The 13,203-nt window shown below is 45.3% G+C and overlaps 3 protein-coding genes across 4 annotated transcripts in view; 1 reads left to right on the top strand and 2 right to left on the bottom strand.

The window, feature by feature from the left end:
• Positions 1-135: 135 nt before the first annotated feature.
• On the top strand, positions 136-2,083 carry LOC311311916 (cyclin-dependent kinases regulatory subunit 2). The gene is made up of 3 exons (XM_084441730.1): positions 136-250; positions 1,059-1,186; positions 1,538-2,083. The coding sequence occupies exons 1-3, from the start codon at positions 192-194 to the stop codon at positions 1,579-1,581; spliced, it is 231 nt and encodes a 76-aa protein (XP_084297856.1). The 5' UTR covers positions 136-191; the 3' UTR covers positions 1,582-2,083.
• Positions 2,084-6,034: 3,951 nt separating this feature from the next.
• LOC311312621 (uncharacterized protein) lies at positions 6,035-9,969 on the bottom strand (the record flags this gene model as incomplete). Its single annotated transcript, XM_084442584.1, has 4 exons — positions 6,035-6,045; positions 7,153-7,248; positions 8,037-8,249; positions 9,576-9,969. Coding segments are annotated over 4 exons (714 nt in total), but the record flags the coding sequence as incomplete, so codon positions are not given.
• The window catches only part of sema4d (sema domain, immunoglobulin domain (Ig), transmembrane domain (TM) and short cytoplasmic domain, (semaphorin) 4D), a 31,536-nt gene continuing 28,171 nt past the window's right edge, over positions 9,839-13,203 (bottom strand). For both annotated transcript variants that reach the window (XM_084441644.1, XM_084441645.1), the window contains exons 14-16: positions 12,703-12,881; positions 12,475-12,521; positions 9,839-12,277 (exon numbers count right to left, since the gene is read on the bottom strand). In XM_084441644.1, coding sequence (XP_084297770.1) covers positions 11,226-12,277; positions 12,475-12,521; positions 12,703-12,881 — 1,278 coding nt within the window. In that variant the 3' untranslated portion in view covers positions 9,839-11,225. The remainder of the gene's footprint in view (positions 12,278-12,474; positions 12,522-12,702; positions 12,882-13,203) is intronic.

Here is a 13,203-nt window from a genome sequence, read left to right on the forward strand (position 1 = left end):
AGCATGACCCCCATGGAGGTATAACAAAAACTGACCCCCTGCTGAATTCAACGTCTGGTCATATGATCTGTTCATCCAATCAGAAGCAGGAGATTTGTCACCTTTGGTTTAAACTCAAATCGTTACCCAGTCGGAACTTGTTCATTTGTTATAAGCTAAGCTTCTGTCAAGGCCAAACATTGGTTGATAATATGTCTCACAAACAAATCTACTACTCGGATAAATACACCGACGAACACTACGAATACAGGTAAATTATGTCTACTAGCTAGCTAATATCGACATTACCGTTAGCATAGCATGCTAGCTAACACCTAGCCTAGCTATGATGCTCTGCACGTGTGGTGTGATGTTTTAATTTGACACGCTGTATTGTGATTGCTTCGTGGAGCCTCCTGTCTGTGCTGGTGAATTGTACTAGCAAGCTAGCTAAGTTAGATAGATACATTCCTGTATGTTAAACACTGGTCCCAACCCCTAGCTAGCTGTTAGCAGCAGTAGTCAGCTAGCCCAAACCAGGAACATACATTATGTTACTGACCTAAGATGCAACTCTTGGTTCTTTTAAAACAAGCCTGAAGACTTTTCTTTTTGCCACTGCTTTCTAAGAGGAGCTATGTTTATCAGTATACTGCACTGTAACTTTTATTCCTGTATTCTATTTGTCCTGCTTTTTGTTTAAATGTCTATAATGACTTGCTTTTTGTTTTAATGCTTTTAATTTGTCCTGCCTTTTGTTTTAAATGTCTATAATGTCTTGCTTTTTGTTTTAATGCTTTTAATGTCTCATGTAAAGCACCTTGAATTGCCCTGTGGCTGAAATGTGCTATATAAATAAACTTGCCTTGCCTTGCCTAAGATAGTGGAGTAAACCAAATGAGCATAAACTAGATAATGGCTATTCCGTGAAAATGCCAAAGCACTGCACCTTCAGATTAGTTAACGTTACTCAAACTGGTACTTTGTATTCACAGCTGGGCGTTTTTACATTCACCTTCTATTTAACGTTAACTCTTAACAGTAAGGAGGGTAAGTTATGTTTGTCCTTCTTATTTCAGACACGTTATGCTGCCCCGGGAGATGGCCAAACAGGTGCCCAAGTCCCACTTAATGTCAGAGGATGAGTGGAGAAGACTTGGGGTGCAGCAGTCACTGGGATGGATCCACTATATGATCCACGATCCTGGTTTGTACATTTTCAAACTGATGCTCTGCCATCCTCTCATAATCTGAAGTTTCCTCAAAGCGCCATCCATTTCAAAACTCAACTCTGTAAGAAGAACGACCATGATCCTACTTCTTAAAGCACCTATTGTGTTTATATCTTGGTTCTCATGCACTTTGGCTTCAACACTAGATTATGCTCTTGGTCACTTGTTTAGAAAGAAGATGTACTTGTGAGTTCTGGCGAGTAGTAGTACACTAACTACCTAAGTTAAATGCAATTATTGTAATTTGCTTTGGCTAAAAGCGTCTGCTAAATGACTAATGTAATTTTAACAATGCCAATGTTTCCCCCCCCCCCCCCCTCCCCCAGAGCCTCACATCTTGCTGTTTAGAAGGCCCCTACCTAAGCACTGACCACGTCGTTGATGCGGTCCTTCTGGAACATTCCTGGCTGAGATCTAGTATTCAGTGAATACTCGCCACCTCTCCTAGTTCCCGTCTGCTGCGCATTAGCTGGATTTTCTCAGCAACAAGAGCTCAGTTAGATCACATGGAAAATATGAACATTGCTGTCACTGGTTTGGAATATAAGGGCCGTCATCTTTACAGGATATGTAACTGCACACTGACCAAGTGCCTCAGATCGTTTTTTTTCTTCTGTTTATAGTCTTTTGTCACATATTGTATCAATGCTACCTACAGATACTGTGTGATCTCAAACGGCTTTGACATATGCAACTTTTGCTTCTGTTAAGTTTTATCTACCTACTGTAATTTTATTATATCACAAGTGGCTGTACTGTGTATGTATGTCCTCACATTTATCTGTAATCAACCAAATATGTACTTTTTTCCAGAATGTTATATCTAGGTACACCAGACAAATGAACTTTTTCAGCACTTCCAAGTGGCTTGTCTATGCCAGTATGCGTATAAAGCAAATGTGTAACCTAAGAATGATTTGAAATAGCTGCATTTATTGCTCTGCTATTGAGATAACATTATCTGTGATATACAAAACCTGTGTAATAAATAAATATATTTTTTGGAATTGTTCACAGCTGTTATCTTCGGCCATTAGAGGGCGCTCAAAGACAAACCAGATCATCTGAGATCATGAATTTGGCTACATCAGGTACAACACAATCTGTACACTGAGTGTCAATTTAATCTCTCTAGTGTATTTTATACTGAAGTACAATGTGGCAGTTTGCTCTCTAGTGACAGTGAGGGTCACTGATAACTACATTGTTTACAAGTTACAGTACTGATTAGAGATCGACCAATAATCGGCTCGGCCGATAATTAGGGCCGATATTCACGTTTTGGCGTCATATCGGCTATCGGCTTTATAAGGCCGATATTGCGTCACTACGAAAGAGCCATATAATGTTGGTGAGCAAGAAGCGTGCTGTGCACATCGCGGAGGGTCTACTCGGAGACTGCATCATTTCCAACGGTAAATTAAGTCACACAATCACCGAAAAATAATAGTTTTGTCATGTTAAATTGATTTTCATAATAGGCAGCCTCCAATAACGTGGAAGTAATGCAACTAACGTTAGCTAGCCTTAACTAGCAAGGCTATGCTAGTTGCTAGAACTTTCCCTTGGCTTGAGTCTGACTGATAGCTAGCTAACGTCACCAATTGGCTCTCCCATCCTTGTAGTTCAAATCAAAGTCACTCAGCCATTTTACACCTTATTAGGAAATGGTCTGCTAGCTAACTTAACATGAGTCAGTAAGTAGCCCACCGGAGGAATTACACCAGCTCGGGAGATTTTATGGAGCGGTAAAACTGACAGGTCCAGCGGGCTAGCTCAACGTCTAGACTTTCTTTCCACTTGTGGACAATGAAAGCGCATTGTAAAGAGGGGAGAAGGATCTTAAAAAAAACATTTAATTCAGTCTGATAAAGATGTAATATACATCGAATTTTAAGACTATTTGAATCAAGGCAAAACTATGCACTTCTAGACATATAGGAAAGCGGAAGCGCATTGAGAGGCATGGATGTGAGGGGAGGAAGGACGTTCGGAATTAACTGTTAAATCATTGAACTCTTATGAAGGTGTAGGCCTAATGTACATTAATGTAACTCTGCGCCACAACAAAAACGATATGGCACCAGCGAAATCTCCCATGCTGTTCTGCCATCTCCCTCTCCGGAGAGGCACTTGCTGACGCGGTCGTATCCCATTGAGCTGGATGAGCTCATTCACTTGTAGGCTATTACGCACAACTTGTTGCCTAAAACGATATGATGTCGGATGCAACTCTGCTCTTCCCGTTGTCAAATAGTTTATTAATTAGCACCCATGAATGCAAATGAAAACAAATAGGCTACATACATTCAGCTGTTAAAAAGAGGGTGCCTGTGCACAGCGTAGGCTATATCAAAGGTGCAGGTATAAAGCCAGAGCTAGTCATAAGAAAATGGTTACATACCGCACACTTGGACAACAGTAGTCTATATTTGAGGATGGCCTGTTTAATTGTGCGATGCGTTTCGCATGTTGCTTCTATAGGCTCATCGAAGCAATGCGAAAGGAGAGCATGACGAAGCGAGCGAAACGCATCGCTCAATTAAACAGACAACTCTAATATACTGTTGTCTAAGTGTGCAGTATGTTTCAATTCTGTCATGAAACATTCAGCTGTGTTGAAAAGTAAAACATTGAAAATCAGTCGAAGGGACAATTCTGTAGTCTGCTCCCACTGGAGAAATAGTCTACATTGTTGTGGTTTGCTGTAGTTTCATATAGACCTTTTTCTATGGAACGTCATTATCCCGTTTCGAAATAGCCTACATATCGCTGTAATGAGTTCATTCTTTTGTTGCCAAAATGCGCACACTTAATTGTTTACCAACAGTAAAATGGTCTATTGTCTTTATTTTCTTTTAGGTGTCTGCAATAGGCTAAATACTAAATTAAACGGGCAGGAAAAATGTCTTGAAACGTGGTGACTTGACTGGAGTTTAATTGGATATTAACCTGTGTGTTTTGTCTTTTTTTCTGATATATTTTTTTAGACTATGTCATCAAGAGTGACCTAATTGACCACATGTATGATGCCTTGCTTGGCGTCAGGTCAGCAGTGGTTAGTGTCGGGGCCAGCCTGGAAGAGCAGCTAGAGCGGTACCTACGAGAGCCAGTGATTGACCATAAAAGTGATCAACTCGAGTGGTGGAAGATCAGCGAGGCAGAGTTGCCCCTGCTCGCCCCTCTTGCGAGGAGATATCTCTGTCCCCCACCTTCTTCCGTTCCTAGTGAGCGTGTATTTAGTGAAGTAGGGGCAATATATGAAAAAAGAAGAAACAAGCTCCGCGGTGAGCAGGCTGAGAGGCTATGCTTCTTACACCACAACCTAGTTATCTTAGATTGGGAGTATTAGGCTGATAACACCTTACTACACTGGGCATGCTTGGTTACGTTTCATGATTAGTAGCAGCGTTCCGTCTCACTCTCAGCAGAGCAGTAGCCTGCCCTGTTCTAAATGGCAACGTTCAGCTACTGTAGCCTGTAAAACATTCAGTTGAAATGTATTTTATTTTATTAGATTTTGTTGAATGAGAACATGAGACATGAGAGGAATTGTGGCCTATTTATTTTTAATTCATTTGTAATACAGTATATGAGAGCTGTTAAATGTGTGCCCAGGTGAAGACCAAAATATTTTATTTTATTTGCATCTCTCCTTGTCATTTTGTAAAAGAAAAAAAAAGTGAATTGGTGATATTAAATATCGGCCTTAAATATCGGCTATCGGCCACCTCAATTTGCCAATTATCGGTATCGGTATCGGCCCTAAAAAATGCATATCGGTCGATCTCTAGTACTGATCATATATATTCTTTTGGTGTGCTCTGCACTGACGTAGTGGTCCTGATTAAACCTTCCTCTGACACTAAGACAGCTACTATAATCCTTTATCCAGTCATGCTGTCTGATCTACAATAGACCACTGTCAATTAAAGGGCACAAGGGTAGTTTCTGGACAATGTCGTGGTCTGTGTGATGTCAGTCCACCCAGCCCAGTAGCCTCGTTGGAGCAGCAGTAATGAGGTCTGTGGTCCACAGGTGCTGTTTAATAATTTACACAGCAGTGTGTGGTCCTGTGGAGTAGAGGAGAGCACTGGAGAGAGATGCTTTGATGTTGCCATAGTCGTGAGAGTTCAGACACCGAGTGGGATGTGTGTGTAGGTGACTATATATAACCAACTCCATTCTTTATGAATATTTAATGTCACTGTGTGTCACAGAGTGGAGGTAGTATCACTGAGATCTGAACTGTGTTTAAGTGACCAAAATGTAGCCTAAAGACTAACCTACAGATACGGATCACACACCATCAAACTGTTTATTTCTACGTTTTTTTTCTTTCTCTCACATTATAGTCATAAGACTAACAGAAGGGGCGAACCATAACACATGAGTAAGTTGAGTCATACTACGAATCAATCACCATATACCAACCTACTAATGACATGGAAACATATCTGCCAACAGTGGGAAATCAATCAGAATCTAGATGGTACATATAGTGCGTCAGCATACTTAGTTCTGAGACGGGCTCTAATCTGTCTGCACACTGACTCATGATTATCATTACACCACTCCACCTACTATAGGTAGGATATTCATATCTTTCTCTGTATCGGAATAATGAAAATTATACAGTGAAGAAAAAACAGCAACTCCTTCAAATCATAAAATCACTAAGATATATTCTAAACACAATAATGTGATCTCAACCAGAAAAGACTAAACAAGTGTATTCACATTCTGTGATAATAATCTAGTGATAACTGAATATTCAAATAAAACAAGAAATGAATCATCTAAACCTCACTGGTTGTGGTTGGTCACGCAGTGCCTGAGACACACAGGTGTTTAAAACCACAGTGGAGAAAAAGTGCAAACTTCACAAAGGCAGTCAGTCACTGCATGGAGGCAGGCTACAATCAGCCTCTGCCCTACTCCGTCACATGGGTTCTTATTAACTCGTAAGGCAGACCCTTCCTGGACTGGAAGAAGCCAACGGCCCGTCTTGCTCCCTGTCAGGTGGGAGAGGCCTATGCTACTGCAGCAACCAGATGAATGCTGTACAAGCCAGATATCGTGGGTCATTGTTTCGAGTCCCGCCAGCAACGGCAGTGCGCCACCATCTATGTGACACGTTTGCGTGACACCTGTGGGGCCGAGGTCAGGTCCGCCTTGGTTGAAGCCTCCCATACTGAGCCAATACTGAGGACGTCCTGCAGTCCTCAGAGGACCCCTTGGGCATCACAGCTTTCCTGAGTAGAGAGAAACAGACTCTGAATCAACCCTGACAGATGTTGACACACTCCAGAGTTCAGCTCACCAGTGGAGGAAGGGCTGTATGTGAGAGCGATATTCAGTCACTATTTAACAGAAGTTGCATGAATTAGAATATATCTTAACTGTTAAATACAAAAGAATGTTGAGGGTTTCATCAGTCAGTGAAAGTTAACAGAGTTAAACTTTAACATAGCATTCCAAGTGGAAACCGCATGCAAACAATGCTGAACCAGGAAACAATTTCACTATTCCATGATAAACAGCATTGAACTGAAGTATTTGGCTTTAATTTCCTGTAGTTGGCAACATCTAGACTTTGTACCTCGGCAGTGCTCTGGGCTATTAAAAACCGAACTAGAGCAGTGTTCAAAACATTCCCTCCTCCCAGATCAAACATGCAGAGCACATTCAAGGCTGGCACGCATGCATGCTTTCAAAGTAGCTTCTGAAGGAACTAATGCTTATGCAATTCACAATATTATGTATAGACTCATGGGAGTTCTAGAGCAGTTTCACAGCATTTTATAATGCAGTTTTTCTGTAGCTCATTGCTTGAATTTGAGAAAATCTGGATGAGAGCATGCTTCAACACGTTACAACACACCCTGCAAGCGCCCAATGTATAGGATGAAATACAACCATGTGTCGAGTGCATGCAAACCTACCCAAGCTTTTTTCCATCTCTTGAGCAGTTTTTCGTGTTCTGTTAGTGCACCCCTCCACTGTCTCATGTCTGTGGACGGTGTGCTGTCTTCATCTGTCAAGTTAACAAGGTGCTTCATTCACATCATTGCACAATAGCTTAGTGTTAAGATCTCCGTTAATGAAAGTACTCTATTCATTCTCTATCTTTAGGCCTACAGCTCAGTCAGATTATATACAAATTGCAATTGGGTTGTTTTGATTAAGTAAAAAAAGAGACTAATTTACTTAATCAAAACAAACCAACCGCAATTTGATTCATGTTTGATAGATATTTGAATGAAAAAATGATTTATGAACATTTATCAAAACGCACATCTGTTTTTGCAAATGAACTCTTCATATATAAACACCTCTTTTTCAAAGTTGCAATATGGAAGCTATCGTATTGCATCTATGGTATCTAAATCATAACTTGAAGAAGTCTGCTGCAGTACTGTACAGTATACTGAATTTATCTCAAAACTTGACCCTGGATTCCTTCCGTCCTCTCTCCTCGCCCACTCAAACCATATTTCAGATCTGACAGGGAGAAACTGGCCTTCAATGAACTTTGAGAAGGGTGAGGGCGGGGATAAGCAGAGGAATGAGAAGATGCAGGGAGATCAGGCCTGGCTGGAAATAGTGTTTGGACACGTTTTCAGTCGATGTGCTTGAGTCTGCCTAGAGGGTCAAGTGGGCGGGGTTTGTATATTTGATAACTGACAAATATGGTTCTATTGTGCAACATGACCAATCACGCACGAGAAAAAAAGTCAAGGATTTCAAATTGTACTTCAACCCAAGTCTGGCTGAGGCCCAACCGAAGTAACCAGCGGCTCCACCAGCCGGGACCTACTGTACCTCTGCTGGTGAGGCTGAGGTCTATCTTGGACGTGTCATTTCCTGTGCGGGCAGCAGCGACACACTGGTACTGGGTGTCCTTCACGAGAGCCTCCCCTCGGACCCAGCTGCTCAGAAGCACCTCCCCCTGGCTCAGGGGGTGTCTGTGTTCGGTGGCGGGGGTCTCCAGCCTCTGTCCGTTCACCTGCCAGTGAATCTGGACGTCACTGGGACCTGAGGGACATAATAGGACTTCATATGGACCTCAGGCATCTTGCAGAGGGCCATATACAGGGAATCACACACAGGAAACCACGCACGCACGCGCAAACACACGTATGCTTACGCACACACACATTCTGTTGTTCTTAACCTTGCTTTGGTCTGTTATACACTATGTGGTGATTTGCATGTGGACCACAGGTGGATTAAACTCACAACTCAGTTACCATGCTCCAACAAACTGAGCATTTTGAACCACAAGCAGTGTTGAGTGTTACAGCTGATTTTATGACAGGCCAAGCAGGTGTATCTGATGTTGAAAGTAAGACAGTGGATTAGTGAGAATACAGTGTGGTACAGTAGGTTGTGATCCTATGTCCACTTTTCTTCAGGAACGTAGTTACCAATAAATGTCATTTAGCTACTGTATCAGTCATAATACATCCTCTTCTGGTTTGCAAAAAGTCTGTATTTGTCAATAGATGCAGAAATGTAATGCGTGTACTTTCAGGCAGTTAGCTTTTGCAACTTCATTTCCTTTTTCAAAACACAGCATCTCTTTACTATTCTTGCACCACACTTGCACCACTTCATGTACACGTATTCATAACTTTATTACTCCCATCATCATGGATTTGTGACCATGAAACGACAGTCAGCAGCTGAATAAACAAACAAGTATTTTCAAAACATTTGAAATCACAATTTATTTAACCTCCCTACCAACAAATAGACCAAAAAAATGTCTGAGGATATATGTACATCTGCAAAAGTATATTCCATATTTACAAATATATTTACACTATACAGGCACAAAAATGACACATTGATCGTACCAAAAGGCATCTTGTTCTGAAGAGAGACATCTTTCTCATATAAATGAGTCCATTTCTATAGGCTTCTGTAGAGGGAACCAATTTCAACAATAAAGATTCAGGATTTAGGATTTCGAATAACAAAAAAAAAATTATACAAAAATACAAAAATGGTGCAAATTTACAAAATTTAAAAAGACTGAGACCTTTGATGAGAAACCAGTCAATGAAATACAGAGTTTGGTGAGAAAGTCAGGCTTTCCATCATTGAGTGCAGTTTTTGTACCTGCCGTTCATGAGAAGGACATACATCAGAACACACAGCTCAGAACAAGGAACACGCTTGTTCTGACAAACTCCACACACTTCAGGTTAGGGTGAGTGGGTGGGTAGGGAGGTAGGGGGTTGGTATGACGAGAATGGCCACATGCAGGGTGCAGAGAGAAAGAAAAGAGCTTGAGAGAGAGAGAGAGAGAGAAAGAGGAAGAGAAAGAGAGAGAGCATGGTCACAGGCACCACTCACCCAAGGCCAGGCAGAAGAGCAGGAAGGCCTCCTGGGCCTGCACCCCCCAGGCCTGGTCCTTCAGCAGGGGGGGCAGCAGCCTCGCCCCGGCCCCCCGGCCCTCCGCACCCCCAGACCCAGAGGAGGAGGAGGTGGAGGAGGAGGTGGAGAGGGAGGAGGAGGAAGGGACAGACGGACTACTACTTCCAGGAGAAGACAGGGGTGATGAGGTGTCGACAGGACAGAGAGGAGCAGCAGTGGAGGCTGTGAAGGGGTGACGGAGAGAAAGAGAGAGAGGGTTCTCTAAGGTCCACAGCCAGACAGCAGGAAGTGACAGGTGTGAAAGATGCAGGGACAAAAGAGGAGGTGGGGAGGCTTGAACTATCAAAGTCCTTGAATCCAGTGAAATGGACTTTTAAAAAACAAAAACAAAAAAAAACAATGCAAATAAGAATGAAAACATACTAATACAGGTGTGACTGTTCTTTAACACTTAAATAATAAACACTCTAGAATGTAAAGCTTCATTAAATAAAAAAAATCAAGCAAAAAAATATAAGATTGTTTTTAGGGCTCACTTTTGAGGACGAAGAAAACAGAAATATTCGACGTTCACCTCTGTCTACAGAACGTGGATATCTATGGGGTTAGAGGAGGATCGTCAGACTGTACACAGGCGTGAACAGAGGAGGAGAGACACCCGGCAGATTAGTGGCGTGGTGAGAAGGAGCCCCGGTCCCGGAGTTCACCTCCGTCCATTGGGAAGTCGCACAAGTTCACAGGAGATACAGAGGCACACAGTCGGTAGCAGTCTGATGCGATTCAGAATCCGTTTCCAGCATTTTCCAGCAAAGCATACTTGTACCTTTGTTTATTTTTTAAGTTCACCGTAGTTACCGTATTTAAGTTCTGATTGCCAAAAGCCTCCGCTGAGGACGCCCGACTTCATTCAATCCTGCTCCACGAGCTGTAATTCACATCGTCATAGATCAACATGTGAGGAATGAGCCTTCCCACAGGAGAACTGATGGCTGCTGGTTCAGCTTTGTACCGTCGTTTCCATGGTCCCGCTGTGTTGACATTGCATCAGGGGCCGTGTGTTGATGAAGGCAGAACAATATGGGTAGAACCAGAGAACCGTCCCTGAGAATGCAAAGAACTAAACGTACTAGAATGGTTGAGATGATGGAGAGCAGCCGACCCACAAAGCCTTATTCACTGGGGGTGAGAAATGACAGTGAGCGTAAAAATATTTTGTTCCCGCATTGTACGCAAAAATACTAGTACCAGGATCCAATTTGGAAAACATCAAGTTAACTTACCAATTTGGTAAACAATGTTTCCAATTTGGAATAAAAAAAATAGCTTTTCTTGCTGGACAATGCAGAGAGGGTCTGCGCTCGAGAGAGAAGGCCTTGTCTGAAATACTCGGTGGGTCTGTTTTGGGCCAGAGTAAGAAATCCTCAGAAAAGAAGGCAAGTCTCATAGCAACGTCCGCAGCATGTGCTTCCAAAAACAAAAATGGTGGAAACTGAGCGCACCCATATTTATCACACAGGTGTTTGTTTTGAAGGGAAGAGTGAAGACGGTCCTCTACAAATTACCAGCCTTCATCAACCGTTCTTGCTCTCAAAACAGCAACAGCGAAAACCGGAAAAGCCGCGGTGTCGATCAGTAGTGCTCGTCTGCGTCGGCGTATTCTATCGGCTGCGACGCGCAGTCCACGTCGAAGGGCTTCTCCTTGGCCGGGCTCTCGTCGCCGTAGCCGTGGGACGGGACCCTGCCGTTGCCGCACTCGGGCTCCGTCTCGTACCCGGTGTCCCTCAGCACCCGCAGATGGCTCTGGTTCTGGTTCTGCTTCCCGTTGTGGGTCAGGTGGAGCTGCTGCTGCTCCGCCGGCTCCGTTTTCTCCCCCGCCGACAGCTGCTCCATGAGCCCCAGGCCGGCCTCGCACGCCGCGTACTCCCGCTGGGGCTGCTTGGCGCCGCCCAGCAGCGCGGCGCGCAGACGCAGGCACGGCCCCGGCAGGTAGCCCATGTAGCAGTTGTAGGCCAGCGCTGCCAGGAAGAGGATGAAGAAGAGCAGGAAGAGGAAGAGGAGGGCTCCGCCGTTGTCGCGCTGCAGGTACTCGGTGGCCGGGTCGCCGGGCGTCTCCGGGCGGGGCACGCTGGAGCTGGGGGCGGGGAGGTGTTTGGGCAGGAACCGGGCGGTGCTGCTGCTGCTGCTGCCGCCGCCAGCGGCGGCGCCGGGGGGCGGGGTTAGTGACGAGGCGCTGAGGGGGGGTGAGGTGAAGCCGGCGGAGCTCGGAGGGGTGGTGGTTAGTGGGACTCGGGCGGTGTTACCGTGACCGTTACCTTCGCCGGCGGGCTGGGGGGTGGCCCGGCGCCCCAGGCCGGAGGAGCCGGGGGTGGTGGCCGCCCGGCCGGCCTGGGGCGGCGGTCTCTCCAGGCTCAGGATGTAGCCGGCCAGCAGGCGGGTGAAGTTCTTGCCGGCGGCCCACTCCAGGGACCAGCACTCGTAGCGGCCCTGGTCCTCGGGGCCCACGCTGTAGACCAGCAGGCCCGTGTCGCCCAGCAGGTGGAAGCGGGAGGCGTCGGACAGGGCGCTGTCGTTCAAGCGCCACAGCGCCCGGGCCAGGTTGGAGCGCACCAGGCAGGGCAGCTCGGCCGAGTTCCCCGGCTTCACCGTCACGCGCCGGTAGTCCTCCACAGACAGGGCCGGGACTGGAAGGGGGGGGGGGGGACACACACACACACGTGACGTCGCAAGTCAGTGACGGATCGACATGTTATGTGATGAGTACAAGCACGCCTGTGCGGTGTTGCTTTGTTTAAGGCAAATTGTGCAGTGAAGTATTCCGGCGCTAGCTAGCATTTATCAGGGGTTGACTATTCACTGCAGATATGGCAGCTCCTCCTACCTGAGGGACATGTGTCCGCGTCTCCATTCAGGCTCTGGATTAAGTTCCTGGAAACGAAACCGAAAGGCATTGGGTTAACACGCATTTAGACTAGACAGAATGAGAATTGTGGAAGAACACATTCATCGACGGAAAAACAGGCAGAGCGGGAGTGTCTTCGGAGGCAGTCGTAACCCCCCCGCTGTTGGGTTTTGCATTGTTTTCACGCCTGGCTGAGATGGCTGTTACCAGTGAGTGTGGCTGGGCGTGACGAAGATGTTGACGCAGGCCCTGGTGTCGGGGTCCCAGGCACAGTAGGGGTCCCGGGCCAGGACACAGTCCTCGCAGGACGAATACTTCTCGCAGAACGCCGTCGGGGACTGCACTACGCCGGAGTTGGAGCCGACGTATAGGGACCTCGTCTTTGACTACACACACACACGCACGCACACGCACACACACACGCACACGCACACGCACACGCACACACACAGAGACAATATCAGAAACGCAGCATTTTTAGTGCCTGCATTAAAGCTTAACTGTCAGACCACTGACACACGCCAGAGAGTGAGGTAGGAAACAGTGCTGCTAGACATCATTATTCAGGGGAACTTGAGGTTATATATTGGAACAGACTAGCTGTCTCTCTGGTCAGAAATTTCCTCTTTCGTCTCTCAAAGTGGAATACCAGCTTCACAGAGACCAAACTAGAGCCAACGGAAAAAACCTGGCTGAGTAGGTAGATTT

Source organism: Borostomias antarcticus, assembly GCF_949987555.1.
Source record: "Borostomias antarcticus genome assembly, chromosome: 8".
Lineage (NCBI taxonomy): Eukaryota > Metazoa > Chordata > Actinopteri > Stomiiformes > Stomiidae > Borostomias > Borostomias antarcticus.